Source organism: Mugil cephalus, chromosome 1, assembly GCF_022458985.1.
Source record: "Mugil cephalus isolate CIBA_MC_2020 chromosome 1, CIBA_Mcephalus_1.1, whole genome shotgun sequence".
NCBI lineage: Eukaryota > Metazoa > Chordata > Actinopteri > Mugiliformes > Mugilidae > Mugil > Mugil cephalus.
The window spans coordinates 43,497,474-43,517,472 of record NC_061770.1 but is presented as its reverse complement, the minus strand read 5'-3'; the positions used below and the strand labels follow the sequence as shown (position 1 = coordinate 43,517,472).

Genomic DNA, 19,999 nt, shown 5'->3' with positions numbered 1-19,999 from the left:
GAAAATGAGAGGAGAAGATTTATATTCCCTGTAAGTAAAGGTCAGTACAGAGAGTATGGACATAGTAGTTCAGCAGCTTGAAGCAGGAAGCCAGTGAACTGTTTATTTACATGCACATTGTTCACTGAAGATTAAAGGCAGTGGGAAAGACAAAGACTTCGGGTTTTAGTTTAACCTTTTATTGGCTTCAGTGCGCAACAAAAGACTATGTATAACTTCATGTACTTCCCTTTGACCTGCTTAAAGTTGTTTTAGGGCCACTCAGCAGCAGTCAAAGCGAACATTACAGCACATTACGTAGACCTGTGTCAACATTTGGGAATTTGAGAGAGAGAGAGAGAGAGACGTACTGAACATGCCCTCTGCGCTACACTCAACTCTTCCACTGCCCACTGAACCATGAACGCTAATGACACAGACTTTGCGGTCAACTGCAGGTCTGTCCATGCAGGAAACAGAGAGACAGGTGGTTGGATGAGGTTTTGGACTTTATAGCCTTCTCAACTTTGAATTAACTTTTCCAGACTCCCAAAACAAAAGGACAGGTTCAGACTGTGGGTGGACATGTGATGCTCTTGAAGGATTGTTTCTTCGAAGCTTGTATTGACAGAAAGCAGAGCGTAACTTTGCGTGTGCACCTGAGTCACGCCGATTAAAACAAGTTAAGGCTTTGATGCACACGTCTTCCCAGCGTAGCGGCTACAGCCTAAAGGTTCTCTCTAAAAATGGCTGGCGTGGCCATTAAGGCAAGCGGCGACACGGCTGCACACACAAGTTAAAATGACGAAACGACAAACAACTTACTGATTGATTTTAAGTTGCACAGAGTAAACAGAGCTTTGGCTGTAAAAGAAGCCACCGGAATAGACCGAGCAAACTGAAACAAAGCACCAGAGCTCTCGTGGCTAATTAGAACAGGTCAGTCTGACCACAAATTGCTCATTAGTGATCTTAGAGGAAGATCAAAGGGCACTAAGCATAAGGGAGGAATACTGTGTATCAGTAAGTCAAAGGAATGGAATGGCCTGGCTGTAAGCCCGCTGAGAGCCACTTACCCCACATCACTCAAAAGGGTGAAGTTATGTTGCTCTGACAAACACCGAGCTGCTGTCAAATTGGTGGATAGGCTTCCTTGTTTTTACAGAGGACCTCTGGACGGATTGCAACATTGTTTTCCCTTAGTTTCTTTTTTTAATTTTTTTTTGGAAAAGCAGTCATTAGGAGTTTGCTTTGCTTCTGAGTCATAGGAATGCAAAAAAAAAGAAAAAAGAAAAGAAAAAAAGAGGAAGACATCATCTGATGCGTACTGGGCTGATCGTAAGAGCTGCAGGAGTCCTTCCTCAGGGATCCACTGCTGCTCAATACATCGACGATGTGTCATGATAGATTCTTGTTTTGGTCTTCATGTCAAGCTGGCCTTTTAGCTATGAGTCAGTGATCCACAAGATGGTGTTGGATAATCTGATTCATGTCTCAATTTTCAGTCCTCCCATTGTTGGTGAGCTGCCTGCTGGCAAGACATGCGGCTCTTAAAGCATTTTAGGAAATAACGTTAGGATAAATGCGGAGCAGGTTAGCTTAGCTTAGCAATTAAGGCCAGGAACGGAGGAAACGGCCGGCGGGGGTTTGTGGAAAGGAAACAAAATCCACGTTAAGTGAAAAAACAAAGTGTTATGTGTGGGCTACGGCTTGGCTGATATTTCACAGCATAGCAGTGCATCTAAAAAGCTTTCAAAAAAAAAAAAAGGCATGAATCTGATGCACAAACGTGAAACCAGGAATTAGGAAACAACAATCAAACTAGCTTTATTTGCCGTGTACACTTGCAGTGGACAGCCACGCAAACAACCACATATTTTCTTTGCATAAATATATTGTTCCAATATATAATTTAAGTACAATACAGTTTTCCAGCAAGACTAATTTGAAAGTGTCTTCCCATCGCAGCTGCTGGAAAAAGTGCTCATCTACATACAACATTATATTACTCCAACATGTAATATAACCTGCAAATAAGTGAGCTTTATAGGTGCTGATTATTTCAGCTCCGACCACAGCCAGGCCGGCTAATCTTTATGCCAAACCAACCTGCTGACTGTAGCTTCACATTTAGCACACAGATATGAGAGCGGCGTCGATCTCTAATGCGTGGTTCACCTTCTCTTTCCGTTAACTCGGAGATAGCGACGCTTCTCCAGGCGGAATAGCCGACATTGTTGCGTTGGGTTAAAATAGCGGCCCCTCGGATAACGCAGAGATATCTTCATGTGAGCCTGGACCACGTCAAAGCTCGCTGACATGTTGCCCAGGACACCGTGACCAGACCGTCTCCTGGCTGCTGCTCTTCCTCCATCACCCCATCTGTGTGTCTGTGTGTGTGTGTGTGTGTTTGCGGGGGGGTTGGGAAGGGGCACCCTCCCACTCAAAACATCAGACCACACAGCTCAGCTCTGAGACCTGTCAAACACAGCTGGGACATCTCCCCCTTCTCTCCCCCCTCCCCGACTCCACTCCACTCCCCCTTCCTACCTCTCCTTCCCCTTCTTGCTCCCCAGACTCCAGCAGGAAGCTTTGATACAAGGGTGTTGAGCAGCGAAGGGAGCATTTCCATTTTTATCTGCTTCGAAGGCTCAGAGCCCCCCCCCCTCCCTCTCTCATCATCCCGAACCCGGTTCTCATCAGCATAAAAGACTCTGCAACGTCCCCTCTTCGCCCGTGCACGCCTCGGATGCGGTGTAATTGATACAGACATGATCAGGGAGAGGAAAGGGCCGGAATCCGAGCAGACCGATACGTGACGACTTTGCTTTTTCTTCTTCTGTTTGTTTTTTATTTTTGCTTTTGAGGTGCAGGTTCAGCAAAAACGACCGGCCCTGTTTTCTGCACCGGCTGTCACACAAAGCGAGCGTCTGTCCTGTGCAATAAGTGTCACCCGACATATAGTCAAAGTCTCCACTGCCGAGCTACTGTCAGCTTTGAACTTTTCAACGTGGAACTCAAAGTGAGGCGGTTGCTCAAAATAAATGTTTTGAAAATTGGGGGTGGGGGTGGGGGGGCATTCGAGGCCGCCTCGTCACCTGATCGCTGCTTTTAAGGCCGATTTGCACCCTTCACTGTAGACAGTAGCAGGCGTGCCAGTGAAGTTTCTAGCGTTTTCTCGCCTCCACTGTTGTTGACACGTCTCTTCCATAGCCCAGGGGTCTGGTCGTTTCCTCACACGAGGGTCATAAATCAAACAGTCTTGGGAGAGATCACAGTGGATTAGTGCAACTTATCATATCTCAGTCTTGAGCAATGTACAGGTGGTGCTTTCAGCACGTCTTGACATATGCAACCTGCACGGCTTAGTGTAAATCATGGCGGAAACAAGCTATCTCCGTGACGTCGCAGAAGAACTATTCGTCTTGAAACCACAAAATACTCCCTTGGAATGACAAACTAAGAGCCACGTGAAATGTATTAAAGAGTCAGGTTGATAATTGTCTGTGTCTCTTGCTTGGTGTCCTCTTTACAGATGATGAATTATGCTGAGTGCTGCATTTTAAGGTGTTGAGGCAAGGGAAATACTCCTGAGTGTGCACGCCTTAATGAGTGACAAGTCATCTTGTGATCCCGTATTTATGACAGAAACTTATGGTATGTACTGCAGCTTAGTTAACCCTTTGACTTCCACAACAAGAAATATGATTAATCGCGACTAAATATCATTTATTTTTAATCTATATTAATAGCGTGCACTGCAAACTGAGTAATTTGACATATCATTATTAAAACGTTCACACATACGATATAAATACTGAAGCTGTATAATATATATTTTCAAGCTATGGTCATCTGTTTAAAAATATAAAAGCCACAGTATAGATATTTGAATATATGATGTGTTCACGCATGGGCAAATTTGTGTATCTTACAAACTGACTAGCAATGGTTAGAAAATGGGAACAAAAAGGAGAAACTGAGCATTTTATTGTCTACTGCTACAAAAAAGACCAACCATGTGGTTACAATGCCAGTCAAAGGTTAAACAGTCCAACATACAATAAGTATGAAAAACAAACCAGCATGTCTCCTCTAAAGTCGTACTCTAACCTCTAACCTACCCCTAGGTGTGATTTTGAGTGTCTGTAGGTGTCGGGCCTGTGATTGACTGGAACCTGTCGTCGAGTGTCAGCTGCAATAAGTGAGTATGAGTGTGGAGAATCATAGAGAAACAAAAGGGCCCGGGCAGAAGATAAAAGATTATTTGTTAACACACAGTTCTTGTTATTTTAGTTTTCACGGATAGTTTGGAGACCCGAGGGCAGGTGGAGTCGGGTCGACAACTTAGGAAACAAATACATACCCACCCATCAACAGGCTGATTCCAGTACCTTACATGTATTTAATGTCAAAGTTAAGGTGGTCGTTTGATGCATATCTGGTGGATAAGTGAAAAATGTGAAACAATGGAGACCTAATACGTTTGAAGGAATAGTTTCTGGTTTCCACTTATTTCCAAGTTTCATAGTAGGCCAGGCTAATTAGCTGCTGGCTTCAAATTAGCATTTGACACGTTCAGACTAAACAGTTGGCATTTGGTTTTGTGCAACAGAAAATAAACACAGCGACCCCAGACTTCACCTTCTAATGTTTTACCAAAGTTTACAACTTGTTTTGAGGTGCTTACTGCAGGTGTTGCATTCATGCGTCCAATCAATCAACATACACTTTCACCTGTACCAGCCACTGTACACTGAAGTTTTTAATCTAACCTTTAAAAGTAAGAACTGAGATGGTTCTCATTTCTAACAGTGGAGGCACACAAAAAAGGGTCCAGTCGGGTTCGAGTACACAAGTTGTTTTCTTTACAATTTTTAAACGAGTCTGAGGAAATGGTTTTGTCATGGCTATAAGTTACCCAGCTGTTAGCTTGTTAAACTGTTAGCATCAGAAACAGTCGACTCACAACAGGGTTCTCTTTACCTACAAGCTGATGTTACAAGTACAGTTCCATTTTAAGGTATCAAATGAAAAGGCTCCTGTGGTCTCGACATGCCCATAAACATTATTTTACAGAACGCTTTTTGACTCGTCATGATAATAAAACTGGTGGTTACTACTTATTATGCAAAGCAATTGGTGTACACGGCTTTCCGTGTTCTAACCAAGAACTCACAGTTCCACCTGCGGGTATAAAAAAGTTCCTGTGGTCTGGACAGGCTTTAATTTACGGCAGAAAATTTTGACTTGTCATGATAGTAAAACAGCAGGTGAGGCAAAGTTCATTGGCTCAGTCCCATAAAGTATCCTGGAAGTAGGTAAACCTAGACAAGAAGATGCAGTACTTGCCGAAAAGTGGATTTCAGTCATCGCTAATATAAGTTTTCATGAGGTCATTACGAGTTTTGAAAGAAAATTCTGACTTATCATTAACTCACGTCGTTAATTAAAACGCCATCAAATGCGTCACATCTCGCAAACTTTTAAAATTTAAAGTCACGAGGTTGTGAAAACCACCAGAGGGGGCAGTATGGAGTTTATTCGTGAGCAAAGTTATTTATTTGTTTGTTTTTCCTGCTATGAAAAAGACTTTTTTTTTTTTTTTAAATTGGATTTAATTCTGAACTTAAACTTAAAAATAATAAAAATACAGGGCGTCTTTATTTATTTTTTTGCACATAATGTAGATCATATTAAAGCTGTAATTAACAAGGCAGTTGCTAAGAATAACTATATAAGCCACCGCATGGGAAGAATATTGCAGGAATGTTGCCGGGACTAAAATAACGTTCAGCTGGCCCATAAGGTGAGTGGTACTGATTTTCCACCGTGCCTCTCTTGCTGCACTTGATAAATCGTGATAAAGCCGAGCAGACGGTGCATTCATGCATCCCACCCTCTAGTACCCCACCCTAAACCCCTCCCTCCTCCCTCCCTCCTCCCTCCTCCTCCTCCCTCAGATGGGGAGATGGGGAGAGAAGTTTGCCGGCGGCGCGGTCCACTCAACATTTACTGTATTTCATTTGGGGAACAGCAACAAGAGCCTCGCGGAGAAGCTTTCCAGGGAATGCTGAGGAATATCTGACGAACATCTGCAACGCCGCCGACACCTTCCTGTTTTCTGTCAAGAGAAAAAGAAAACAAAACCCCCTCATCATCATTGATGTCGCTGAAGTAGTGGGAAGCTCGGGTCAGTGGGACAGCGGCCGCACGCGGACTCTCGGTCTGCTTTTAATTTGTGGGACCCGGAGAAGAAGAACGGGGACGAAGGCGAAGAGGAAGGAGGAGAAGAACAGTCTAGGTGAAAGTGAGAAAAGAGTCCGGCTCAGGATGAATAGCAACAAAATCGAGAAAGAGAACGAGCAGAGTGAATTCACCAACCACGAAGAGGAGGTATGTATGTATGTATATATATACCTGCTGCGTTTTCACATCCCGATAAACCGAGTCTTTTTTTTATTTTTTATTTTTTTACGTCGTCACGTCATTAGCGACTTTTTTTAGCAACCGAAACCTAGAATAAATTCATTTAGATTTTAAATCTCTTAAAAGTTTTTGCGCATATATCGTTGTGGTTCACGCGCGAAGCTCGTGGCGTTTTTCCTCTCCGTAAATCTACTTTAGACACGCGCAGATATCTCACTTGCCAAAACATTAGGCACACTTGCGAAAACTAAAAACGTCTTAACATCAGCAGCCTCGCACGCAGTTTTCCACAATGCGCAAGGGACGTGACAATTCGTCTTCGAGTTAATTCTGGAGGCTGTGTTTTCACGGTGCTGTGAAACTTGGGTCAAATTAAACATTAAAGTGCTTCTGTTGTTCAGCCTGCTGACAAAAACACGTTCAAAGTAAATACGGATGAAAAAACCTCTATGAAGCTAAGACTTCGTGCAGGACTGTTACATTAAAAGGGAATTTGCGCGTTCACTCTCGTACCTAATGAATTGGCAAGTGAGTGTGTGTGTCTCGTGAAGCCATTTCAAAGTGAAGCATTTCCTTCTCCTCAAACACTTCCCTGAAAGTACGAACAAAAGCAGGAGCACTGATGAGTCACTAACAAGCAGTTCAATGAGTAACTTTGAAGCTATGTGTGTTAATGCGTCGCTGGTTATGTCCTACTGTAAAATAAAGCAAGGGCACTGTAGTAAAGGGAATTCTGAGCCAGGGCGAATTAGTTTTCACCGAAGCTGTGGGAGCAATTGAAGTTCAAACTACTGCTGCTGCAACATGTAGGCAATAACTCTTTGCAGCGCAGACTCACTGCAGCACTGCAAAAAAAACGAGAAGGCCGCGAGTTAATTCCGCCTAAACATGCCTTGATCCACTGGAAACGTGTTCCCTCTCGGTCCAGCCCAGTTCCTTCATCTGTCAATATGTTTCTCTTTGAGTTAATTTCTCTGGCGCTGATGCATCTGTCGATTCAAAACGACAGAGCTGCACACACACACGCACGCACATCCGCAGCCCAGTGATGTAAGAAAGGTATATCAGATTATATCAGTTATTTCTCTTGGAGCGCTCGTCGCTTTGTAACTGAATAGTCAAACGTGCCCGGCCTGATGTGATACCATATTTGGTCCACTGTTGAAGGTTTGCTGTGGATGCAGGCAGGGAGTTTCTGTAGCACCGAAAGAGATGAGGGCAGAGAAGGGATTCACTTTAAAGCCCTGCTCGTCTCATGACCCCCCCCCCCCCCCCGTACTCGCAGCACAGCAGCGGAGCCGGGGTGATCAATACTAACGCATTATTGTCATGATTGAATGATTGATTCGCCTGTTTTCTCAGCGAACGGAAGTTTAGCCTCTGCAAGGAGAAGTTCTCCGAGCGCAAATGCAAATGCATCGAATTGGAAGTGGTGTAAAACGCAGGAAAAAGGAGACGTGCGTGTGTTAATCGTGTATTTTCTGCGCATGTTTGTCTCAGCGGGAAGAGCAAATGCTCCTGTGATCCTAACCAAAACGAAAAAAATAGTTAATTTCCACTTTTCAGATGGTGCGTTACTCATCGTAGCATCTTCAGCGTTTGTTTTATTTATTTTTTTATTATTTGGCAACACAGCTGTAGTTAAATTCAATCCAGCTCAACGGCACCGCAAACCACGTCCTCCAAAAGTGATCACGCCGTTAAACCACCGCCCGTCCGGCGCTCTCTCCGAAGACGCCGGGGTCTCTCGGTGCCGTCGGACACGTCCGCGGCGAAAATGGCGCTCGTCTGGAGTGGGCCGTAACATGTTTGATATTCCACGATGCCCGCGAGCCGAGGCACTAGATGAGATTGTGTCTGTGTGTGTGAAAGGCAGACACGGAGGCACGGAGAGTAATGGCCAGATGAATCTAATGGTTGTGGAAATCTTTGGAAGCCGTCCAGGCTGGCGGGGACTTAAATGTACTCGGGTGAATTAATCCAAGGTTAGACGGAGCCACTTTATCTTTCGTGTAATGGTGTGGGTTGTAACGGCGGTACGGTTTTTGGGGGGAGACTGTGGCGGGTGCGGACGCTTGCGACTTCTGTGCGTGGCCGTTTGAGCGAGAGGACAATACAAACTTAAGCGTTTTACCGTTTGAGTCTCCCGTCTTGAAACATTCCCAAAGTTCATCAAACAGTAAAAAGGGGCCTTATGCTTAACGACACCAAAGCAACCATAAACTATAACCTTATAAGAGCCAAAGTTTAACAGCCTCACTGGTATGACTCTCACATGCTGACCCCCCACCCCCCCACACCCCCCCATCCCCTCCTCCCTTCCCTCCTCTCTTGCACAGCGTAGTAAGCAACTCAATGGATCACTGATTCGCACCAGTAAAGCACCGCAGCGAGCTTGGCTTCTCATGCCTGCTCCATTGCTCAACCTCACACGCCATCGTCAGTGTACACCAAACGCTTAATGTTTATCTCCCGCGCACCGGCGCTCACCAAACATGGGCCTGCCGCAGACGAGGTATGCAGGTTTCTCAGCCCCGGCAGCGTCTAATCTCCCGGGGCTGGTTTGATAAGCTTCACTATCAGGTGTTCTGGATGCTTTCACATGCCGTCGAGGCGACGCGCCGCCGTTTTTTCTTCACGTGGCGAGCGTCAAAGATAGCGGTCGCGGACCCGGGGTCCCGGTTTCCGGGCCTTGTATGGGCAGCGGACACCTGAGAGCGGACGTCACCTGAAGATGCTTCGGATGTTTCGCCCCGGGACGTGGCCGCGGCCGTCGGTGACGTGAGGCGGGACTGGGACGAGTCGAACGCATAAAAAAAGCGTTTTCCGTTATTTAACCTAGCCCACCCCGACCACAATAACAGAAACACACGTCAGCGCGACGCAGTGCATTTCAACAGCACCGCGGAGCACGGCCTCCGACGTGAAAACACAGCTCTTCCAGTTATTTTAAACAAACGTCTAATACCATAACCTTCGCGAAGCGAAGATTTAAAACGAGACTGTTTATAGCGAAACGCATTTATAGGCATTAGCGTAGTTAATGAGCTGCCAAGTGAGTTGCACTGCCTATTCCCAGATGTGTTTGTGTTATCAGTAAGGTAATCATGACGAGGTGCGCGCTCGGAAGAAGTTCACCAAAAGTTAAACGTGTCAATGTTTCACGCACTTGTCGACGAACCGATCGGCCGGCCGACAGAAATCCGACCCGTTTAAAAGCTACGGTTAAGAGTCCGTTAACTTTTAAAAGCAAAAAAGTGTAAGAGTTTGGTGTTTTGAAGTTACAAATACTTGGACCACTTTTGTTAATGCATTGGTGGTAAGACACAGGCAGACTCTTTGAAGACTCTGTATAAATTCCTGCCTCTGTTGTGGGTCAGTCAGCTTGTTTTGGCTGCGTTGTATCACTGCGAATTGCACATATTTGATTTGAAAAGCAGACGGACGTTGTTTCTCTGTATTTAGCTGAGATTTGAGAGGCAGAGGATCGTACAGAGCGAGGAGAAGAGAGAGGGCAAAGATCTGCGAGGCAGGTTGGGAGTGTGTGGTATGCAGCGCCGCTAACAAAGTCACCCATGCTATGCTTGACCCTTCACCTGTTTGCCGTCTACCCCCCCCCCTCCAGCCAACTAGTGTTTACTTAAACCTGCCCAAACCTCTCCAGCGCTGGAGGTCCGCACTTAATTTTTGACAAACGACCAAACACGCAGAGCCGCTGCGCTTTCGCCGCTTTCTCCACAGGATGAACTTGAAATCGCAGTTTACAGTGAAACTAAACTGTCTTCCCCCGGTCGTTAACGGTCTCCGCACGGCAGGGGAACTCGCCGGTCACGTGTTGATCCGTGTTCCTGGCCGACCGTGAACACGTAAGTGGATCTTTACCCGGCGGCCCCCCGAAGAGAAACAGAATATCGCTCGAGTCGAGGGTTCAGCAAAATGCGGCGCATCTCCCCGGGGTGTAATTGTGATTGTGGACTCGGCCTGCTCCGGCCTGTATCCACCAGGTCCTTTTCAAATAGCGGGTCGCGCGGCCGGCCTGACCTTTTCCCGTGAGGAGGCGAAGGCGGGGAGCTGCGCCGCTGGAGAGGCTGAGGCGGAAGCGGAGGGAGGCCGGTGCCACTCTGTTGGCGCGGCGGCGTGGGCATGTGTGTGGTCCGAACGCGCGCATGTATCCACGAAAAGGGCACGGAGATACATTAACAGCCTGTGACATGAAACGTTAGCGGAGGGGGGGAGCGCGCGGGGTGAAGTGGCCATCGCGGGGCGAAAGGGAGGGCGCGCAAGCAACCTTATAGAAGACATTTACTGCAGATTAAAATAGCATAAAATAAAATAAAATATTTAGGAATACGCTTTAACACACACAATAAAAAAAAACGCCACTGCACAGACTCGCACGAGCGGCGAAAACTCTGCTCCATCTCTCCATCTGATAGGTTGGAGTTTATTTATAAAAGCACCAGGGGAATTGTCATCTTATCTTAGCCATTTGTCAGCTGTGCGACAAGAGGTATTTGAAAAGACAACAACAAGGCTCAGCGTCAGGAACGTCTGGCAGAGGAGTCCGCTGAGCTGATGCGAGAAGAAAAGGGGGGGAAAAAAGTGAAGGGATAAATAACGGCGCTGCGTATTTATACGCGGCTTTTAAAGCTTGACCTGTTGTCGGGAGAAATGCGGCGCTCCGTTCCCTCAGAAGACCTCAGCCGTCAACGTGACGCTTTCTTTGTAACGAATGTGACAACGGAAGGATGTGTGAGCTTCTTCTTCTTCTTCTTCTTTTTTTTTTTTCCTCCCCTTCTCTACGCGGCGTCAGCCATTTTGTCGTGCTTTGTCACACACACACCGTCCACGCACTTATTTTGTCACCTCCGCTCAATGTTGCTTACTCACACGCTATAATTATCCACCTTACAGTGTACAGGATCCCTGCCTCGTCTTTGCACCTGCCCTCGCACTCTTTTCATGCCCCGCGCGGGTTTTCCAACCAATAACTCGTCTAATTTCTTAAATAACGCGCCGCCCGTTCGTCCTCCTTCCTCCCCTCTCCTCTTTTTATCTCCCTTCCCCTCCGTTTCCTTCCCTCCTTTCTTTCCTACGTGCCACCCGGTTATCTCGTTCTCTCGCCGTTTCCTCCCACTTTCCCCCCTCCCTCCTCTCTGCCCTGGTACTGTTTCGAGCGTGCCGCCCTCCCTCCTCCCCCCCCCCTCTTCCCCATCCCTCCCCTCCTTTTCCTGTTCCATCTCTCTCGCACCCAATTTAGCAGACGGGCTCCTCATCCCTTATCGGCCCCATAGGTTGAAAGCGTGACCCCGCGGATCTCTGAGCAACAAGGGCCGTTTATGGTCACGGGAAGAGCCTCAAAGACGGGAGGTAGCCGGGCGGAACGGCAAACAGGGCCGAACTCGTCCGACCATCCAGCTGTGCGCCTGTTGGCCGGGCCAGCGAAAAAAGTTAGCCATCCAAGGTCAGCGCCTCTCAAGGTTGGGCTCGGAAAAAAACCTCCAAACGGCCTCAGACGGGCCCCGGGTTCATTAACCGTTTGGTTGTAATCGTCACGTTATCCATCGCGGGCTGTAATAATATATCACTCGTGGAAAAAGAAGCTCGCTATGAATTCAGGATTTTCTCCTTCTCATTACTGCTTCGGAGTGGCTATAAATAATTTATTAGTTGGGGCAGAAATTTAATCTGCGCCCGCACTGATAGTTAATCTGGTAATTTTGCGTTTTAGGTTCCAGCTTCTAAAAATGTGAGCATTAATTTGCCGTTTTCTCGCATATACTGGTAAAAACTAAATATGTTTGTGATCACGGGACAAAGTTATGATTATTTAGACATTTTGCAGATGATGATTTAAATAACATGTTAATAGATAACGGGGGGATGCAAAGGTTGATGCTGATGATACTGGTGTTTAAAATGAGCTGGTACCAGATGCGTTCATTTGTATAATAAAAAGAACGGCGTGAAAGTTTTTCAGATATTCACCGAACTCACCCTTATTGATGACAAATCCAATTTCACAAATATATATGTATATATATGTATGTAACAAACTTAAATTGAACCTGATTTTGGTACAATAACAGTTTCAAAAACTGATATTATAGTTTCACAGCTCAGCTAGGGCCACTTTTGTGAAACTTAAAGTAAAAATGACTGTAAATAATGAAAGAAAATAATAATTGTGGTCCAAGTCCGGGTGCACACAATGAACACAATTTTTAGGCAGCTTTAAAGTTGATGTGAGATTGGGCAGGTTCATCGTTGAATGCCATTTATTTGCTGATGGGAGCAGATGGCAAATATCAAATGTAATATTGCCCATTGATTTGTAGCATCCGTAGCAATTGGATTATCTTCAGAGGGCTACCTCCGCTATGCTAATCCTGCTACCAAGGCCCGTACTTTCCCTCAGATACATTCAAGTACAGGACGAGACCGTGTGCCTTAAGTTCTTGGCCATTCCTTCGCTAAGACGGTGACACTATTAATAGAGGATGAACCGCTGCAAACACCTCCATTAACTCCAGATGGAAATGTGGGAACTTTTAAGCGGCGTCACTGACAAACCAACAGCTGCGTCAGATAAAAAGAAACAACACGTTGGCAGCAAAGGTTCCTTCGCGGTGACGCCAGCCCCGACTCTTTTAACCCTCCGGCCCGTCCGACCGCAGCACCTAAGGTTTAAGGTGTCCACTTGGGCGAGCGGCAACAAAGGCGGAACAGGAAAAAGGGCCGAGGGGGGAGATTAAATCTCATTAATGAGCGCTTTGGAATTTTAAGTCCGTTCACGGAGGCTCATCCGATAACGGAAAGGAGGGAAGCCGGCGCGAGCGCCCGTGACGAGCCCGGAGCCGACAGCCGCCGAGTCGAGCTGACGTGCGTGCGTGTGTGACAGTCTGCGAATGAGCCGCCCTTCTCTTTCACACGTCGCCCGGACGACACCTCGAGGTCAAAAAAATGGCCGACGAGAACGAGAGACGTGTGATTGGGAGGAGCGGACTATCCTGTTCCGAGTAAAAAGAGCGGAGGGAAAGAGAGGCGGCGAGGCCGGGCCCTGCTTGCTTTCCCTCGGTCATTTGTTTTAAATGTCTTTTAAAGGTTAACCTGTTGGAACATTTACAGACCCTCACTGAGCTGCGATTGTTAGGCGAGGCCCTCGTGGGACGAGGAGGAAAAACAAAGAGAGCCTCCGCTGAGGAGTTCGGTCGTGACGTTTCGGAGTGTGCTCAACCTCACGGTTTGACCCCCCCCCGACCTTTTAATAAAACCCTTTCCTAACCTGTGACCTCTGACCCCGACCGTGAAACTTGACCCGTTCGAACCCTGACGATTAGCAGACAGACGGAGACATCCATTTATGGTGGCGTGACACCTCTCAGGCCTGCAGTCCGTCACGCGAGGCCGGCGAAGAGCGACGTCAACGCGGAGCAGAGCAAACTCAGGGACTGTTTTTAATAACTGACGCAAGAAAACCTCAACTCGCCCCGAGCTCGCACGGGTTTATGCGTAGGCTTTGATTTTCAGCCGGGGCGCAGAGAGCGAGGAATGGAAGATTCCTGCTGAGCCTTTTCGGGTTTCACGCGCAGGTTGCTACTGTAGCAGCATCTCTCGTCAAGGTTAGAGCGGCGTCCTTCCACATCTGGCTCGAAGGACCTCGGATCCTGGCGGCGGGACACGCAGGCGCACACGCTCCGGGAGGGAGGAAGAAACACTGTAATCTTCTCACATCGCCCCAAGGTCGCGTCCCTCATTCCAGCCCGGAATGAGCGGGTCAAAAAAAGCTCTCAATTAAAGACGGAGCAAATATGCAGGGGAGCCGAGGCTTTTCAGGTAATGGGTGTAACGGATTTAGCAAACACAAGCTGAATAGAGATGACACATGAATACAATAGTGGGGTCGTTTAATTAGACGAATCTGGCCCGGCTGACAAAAAAAAAAAAAGTCTCTGCCACGGGAAAATTAGAAATTTGAAAGTTTTGAATGGTCCTCCGCCTAGACGTGGTTCTGTCAATTAAATCTAATTGTAATTAAATCTTCTTTTTATTTTGTGTAAAGGCTGTTTGGTGGGAAGCGTTAAGCCGCCGTTTGTAATTCGACATCTTTGTCTTTTAAAGGGCTCGAACGAACTTTTGCATTCGGCTTCGCTTCCAATTAAGTCTGTTCGAGTGAGCTGTGGTTATTTGCGCTCTCTTTTGTTGTCTGAATGAAAACTTTTAGTGGAGTCCAGGAGGGAAGGAAAGACACATGTAAAAAACTCACTGATAGAGAGAGATTTTGAAGATTAATTAACCCAGTAGTTTATGTTTCCAACAACGTCGTGAGTCATTCTTAAGCACTTCCTGTTTTCCTTCGTCGTTTAGGAGATATCTTCATGTGCAGCAGAGTGCAAAGGCCTGATGCACTAAAACTGAAGTGCCTTCAAAAATGACATTTCACGGGTGCTCTTGAAGACGAGTTTTGATTTTAGTGGATTTAGTCATGGTTGGTTAAATCTGCTGCTTCCTGTGATGGTAAATTGACTCTGAGATGTTGAGATTATTTCTCTGTTGTGGCTGCGTTACCTGTTACTGTGTTACTCTGGGATATGAAAGACTGATCCAGTGTCTCATTCTTCTGGACAGCACTGCATGTACATAGACGTACGTATATATCTTTCGGGTTTAGCCTGTCAGATAAAATAAGGAACTTGAAGATATCGTTATGGACGTTGAGAGCGATCTCTCAAACAGGAATAGTCAATCTTAAGATAAAGATGTTGAAAGTAAATATTGGCTCCCAGATCTCAGCTATCGCTGAATATTGAATTTACGTCCAAGCTTACAAAAATGAGCTCCAAGTAAAATACGTTCTGAGCAGCGAGCGGGGCGCTCGCCGTGCCCTCCTCCTCCTCCTCCTCCTCCTCCTCCTCCTCCTCCGGCCATGAGCTGGCACCAGGAAACCTGCACGGTGCAACGATAGAGTATCAATAGGGTTATGACCTACACCGGTGCTCGTGGAGTCAAGGATCTGTGATTAGAGGTGCCCGGTTCCTCTGGGACCTGCTGCACAAGTGGCCTTAATAGGATCTGATGTTTTTTGGCCGGGGGCTCTGTGGTCCTCTGTGCTCGGCCGAGGCGTTGCCAGGGAACCGCGCTGGTACGCCGGCTGCGAAGTGCTCGGCTGGCTTGCGGTAGGTAGGGACTGCTGTTTTTGATCGAAGCCTGCTGCCCCGCGATGTTAGTGTGTGTGAGCGCGCCATAAATGGTCAATGATTCAAAGGCTCGAACCAGGCAAAGTCAGCACTATGGAAATGTAGGCACCCGACTCACGAGGAACCAATAAAACGAACCCAATAAAACGGCGGCACGAGGTTCGTCTTTACCTTGCTCAACCCGCGGGTTGACCTTCGCTTAGGTTTAACGCGTCGTGAAACTTTGACGCCTCACTCCGCCCGCGGGCGGCTCCTTTGCGACTCCTCGGCTTCTCGAGCTGGTCCGATAGCGACGTAAATACAGAGCGATATTATAATCAGCAGCAGATGTCTGCAGGAGAGAGCTGTTGACACGTTTGCCTGTGAATCATCCGGTAATTCCAGCGCATGCAGCCCCGATCCGCGCCGGACACAGAAAACGATCGTATATCACAACAGCTGACGTCAGGAGGTCTCAGGAATGAGTTCTGAGACGGCCAAGAATGTCCTGTTGTTATGAGTGTTTAGAGGACTCATTGTTGTGTGCCTTCTCGTAACTTGCGCCTCACATCCAGCCCCCCCCTCCCCCCCAGGTGTCCGAATAGCGTTACCACCGAACACAGGAGTTAAATCAAGGGTGAGACCTCGGGAAAGTTTGGCAAAGGGAAGGTTGGGTTGCTGCGATTTCCTCACCAGTAATATTCTTCAAGGTTCAGCTCTGGCTTTTCGTCACGTACGATAAAACCGCAAGTCTTGAGAGTGACATAAATCGCGCAACGGCGCTGCGTGAGCGCGGCGTCTTAACGTCAGACCCTTTGCCTCGGATGATTTTGGCATCTCCGTGCGGTCATGTGCACCTTCAGCAAGAATTACGTCCTCGTCGAGGCCGCGCTGACAGCGGAAAACAAAACCAGTCCCCCCCGATGCATATTTCAAACCGAGCTCCGGTGTCTTTTCTCCCGCCTGTCTGCCTCTTAGATGTTTTAGTCTATTTTTACGGCGCTTTTTATGCCTCATTATTAGCTTTATTAGCCCCAGCAGCTGTCGGCGGCTGCCCTCTGCTCGCGTCTGATTGATACCATCCCGTTCTGACTTTTGTTCCCGTTTAGCTCCATATAAGGAGACCCTCAACAGAGTTTATTTAAACAGATCTGCCGGAGACAGAGCGCACCGACGGCCCTGCAGGGTCCTTCTCGGATAAGATAAGATAAGATAAGATTGAAGGTGAGAAAGTCGCGGGGGGGGGTGTTGGCTGGATGGAGGCTTTGGTACTTGCCAGCTATTGCTCCCACAGTTGCTAAGCTCCTTTGTTTGTGTGTTGCTCTGCCTTTGGCTTCAGCGGTGCGCATCAGGTTACATGTGGGAATGAGGTGTAGTGTTAGTTCAGCAGTTCCTTTGTCCCCGGAGTTGTGAATCCGCCGCCTAATACATGCAGGAGCTTTCGAATCTACTCCGTGTAATCGCATACCTAAGATTTTTATCCTAAACTCAGCCTCAAATAGAGTCAGATCATTGAATAAATGATTGAATTACACTCGCGCAGTATGAATGATGTTCAGCTGGATGGAAGTGGAGTTGGATGCCGTTGTTTGATTTTCGTGTCTCCGGTGAACTGGAGCAGTTTTGTTTTCCTGTAGGAAGCCAACGTTAATTAGGTGGAAATTTCTAGGTTGATGGGTTATGAGTGATAAATATAAATGTTCCAAAAATTATATTAAAGCAGGTAAATGTTTCCTTACGGAAAAAAGTGATCTTGTTTGTTGCTTTTGCCAAATTTTATTTGGTGTTTATTTACCAAATTATTAATTTTACCATTTATTTTTTTTATTATTTATTAGTTTTGTCCTTTTCAACATTTATTTGTATATATTTATCACTATATTTATTTTTCGCTTTGTATTTTCCCCAAATGTATTCATTTTCTGTCTATTTTATATATTACCCCTCATTTATTTATTTGTCACGTTTCTTTTTATGTTCTTTTATGTATGTCTAAGTTCATGGGGTCAGCTTTTGGCCTGCCGGTTAATCGATATCAGAACCAGGACGGAGATGGTTACAGGCAGTCAGGACTTCACTCCACAATTATGTGTCCAAAGTAAATAAATACCAAAGAACTGAAAAAAATAAAAAAGCAACAACACAGAAACAAATTGAAACAAGTATCAATTCACATCACACATACCTTCATTTATTTTAATATATTACTATTGATGCTTTTAATGGCATATACATTAATTTATTGCTTTATTATTGACAGTTTTGGTCCTTAGTGGCTCCATAGATAAACTGGAAACTTAACATTTTAAGTGTATTTCATCCTGAATATCTGACCTAGTCTTTTTATTTTGGCTTTGGTTGTTTTATAAATGAGGGATTAAAGTAAAATAAATAAAATAAACATGTGTTAATGGAAGACACATGTTGTAATCAGTGAATTTTATAGTGTGAACTGACCCCTCATTAACCCTTTATAGGCCACTCATTGAAATACTAAATGTCAACCCTAGAGTGTTATCGTAGGATATCACAAGAACATTTTCATTTATTTGTTTTTAATTTTCATGGAGAAAATCAAGATTAATGAATCTACCATATATGGTTCCTCGTCCTTAAGTGATGAACAAATGTTAATATGTATTTAGAGCATAAGTGCTGATTCAGGCACTTCAACATTATCACATTAGGCCACTTCTTCTTCGTGGCACCTAATGAAGTAGTTTTGCTCGACCGCATGCTTCTAAACCTCGCCCCACATTCTTGTTTCACCACCTCCGAAATGTAAATAGACCTGCATTCACGGGCTTTGACAGGACGACTAATCAGCACCTGCGCCTGTTTGCAGTGCGTCTGCGTCTGTGTTTACTTGAATGCTGGCGCGGTGCTAAAGGATCCGCAGACGTTGAGAGAAGTGCTGCTGTTCACGCGGGTCCGCTCCTAGACAGACGGGTCGCTAACAGCGCGAGTCAAAGAGTGACACTGTTATTGCTAAAAAATGAAGAGAGGTGACGGCTCACGTCGACGGCTAAGGCCGACGTATTTCTTTTCTTTTTTTCTTTTTTTTGCGCAACAAATGCGCCACCACCGACACCACCGATACCAGCCTCATATCTCTGCGGACACAAAGCTGGAGCCAGCAGCTTGTTAGCATAACATCACAGTGCATACATAAAGTTCTCTCCTCGTAACACCCTCGTTTTTCTAGCAATATGCCAGATATAGTCTATTAATCAGAGAGTCTCAGGTTTATAGATGGATCCTAAGAAAAAGCCGCCTTAGCTGTTTCCAGTCCTAATGCTATGCTAACCATCTGCGCATATCAAAGTGGCATAAATCTTCCTGTAGAAATGAACCCTACAAGTGTAAATCAAAGTGTAGCACGTGCAGTTCACCAGGTGATAACCAGACCCACCCACTCTCAGCTGGTATCTTTCACTCTAATCGTATCTGTCTGTTTTTCATCAGCTTATTTTTTCCATGTTTTAGAATCGGGGGGGAATTTCTGCAGTTTGTGTTATAAAAGTAGAGGTAAACAGAGATTTCACATTAAAAGCCTTAAACTGCTATGTAAATGTTCTTTTCTTTTAAAAAAAAAAAACAAAACAATAACAGTGCGACCACGTTGCATTCATCATCTCGTCATCAGCGCAGTAAATACCGCAGCAGCTCCCTGGGAAAGCTCTCACGCGGTCATTTGCGCGTTTTCTCCTTGTGTGGCTGTTTTAGCGCCTTCTCCGCCTCAGCGTGGACCGCAACGATTACAGTTTCCCTTCGGTCCCGACGCGGCCCGAACGTATGCATCAGAATTCCCCCTCCGGTCGGTGCCGGCTCGAGTCGCGAGTTGAAAAGTTCAGATGTGAAACGTAGGGGGGGCTGGAGCTGCGAGGGAGGTTTGCAGTAAAACACGTCGCGCTGTAGATTACGCAGGAGAACACAATACAGTAACTGCACAAAGGAGTAGTGTGTATATATGTGTGTGTGTGTGTGCGCGTGTTTGCTGAGCTGACAGACGTCCATATCTGTGTTTGAAAAGTCTGTGTTTAAGAGTAAAGCCCAAGCTGAGCAACTGTTTAACTCGTGTTCATTGTCCTGCTCCTCATAACCTCATCTGTTCATGTCAGAAAGGCGCTGCGGCTATTTATATCTGCTGGAGGTTAATGAAAAATACATGATCTCTTTCTTGTCGTCCTCAGGTCCGAACGCTATTCGTCAGTGGCCTACCGCTGGATATCAAACCGCGGGAGCTGTATCTCCTCTTCAGACCATTTAAGGTATGTTTGTATGTTTTAAACGGATGGGCCGCAGCTATTCTTAGCAGCTTTCTTTCCAGCAGTCAATGGGACCTCCATTAATGGTGATGAAATAAACGGCAATGGAAACTCTCCCGCGAGGTTCAAGTGTCTGTGTTCCCAAAG

The 19,999-nt window shown here is 46.2% G+C and overlaps 1 protein-coding gene across 7 annotated transcripts in view; it reads left to right on the top strand.

Moving 5' to 3' along the window:
• The first annotated feature begins 5,916 nt into the window (after positions 1-5,916).
• The window catches only part of LOC125008163 (RNA-binding protein with multiple splicing-like), a 36,471-nt gene continuing 22,388 nt past the window's right edge, over positions 5,917-19,999 (top strand). The window contains exons 1-2 of one of the 7 annotated variants that reach the window (XR_007112852.1): positions 5,917-6,375; positions 19,778-19,855. Coding sequence is in view for 1 of the 7 variants with exons in the window: in XM_047585277.1 (XP_047441233.1) it covers positions 6,313-6,375; positions 19,778-19,855 (141 nt within the window). In the remaining 6 variants the exon portion in view is untranslated. The remainder of the gene's footprint in view (positions 6,376-19,777; positions 19,856-19,999) is intronic. The other 6 variants (XR_007112850.1, XR_007112851.1, XR_007112849.1 and 3 more) reach the window with 6 other exon arrangements.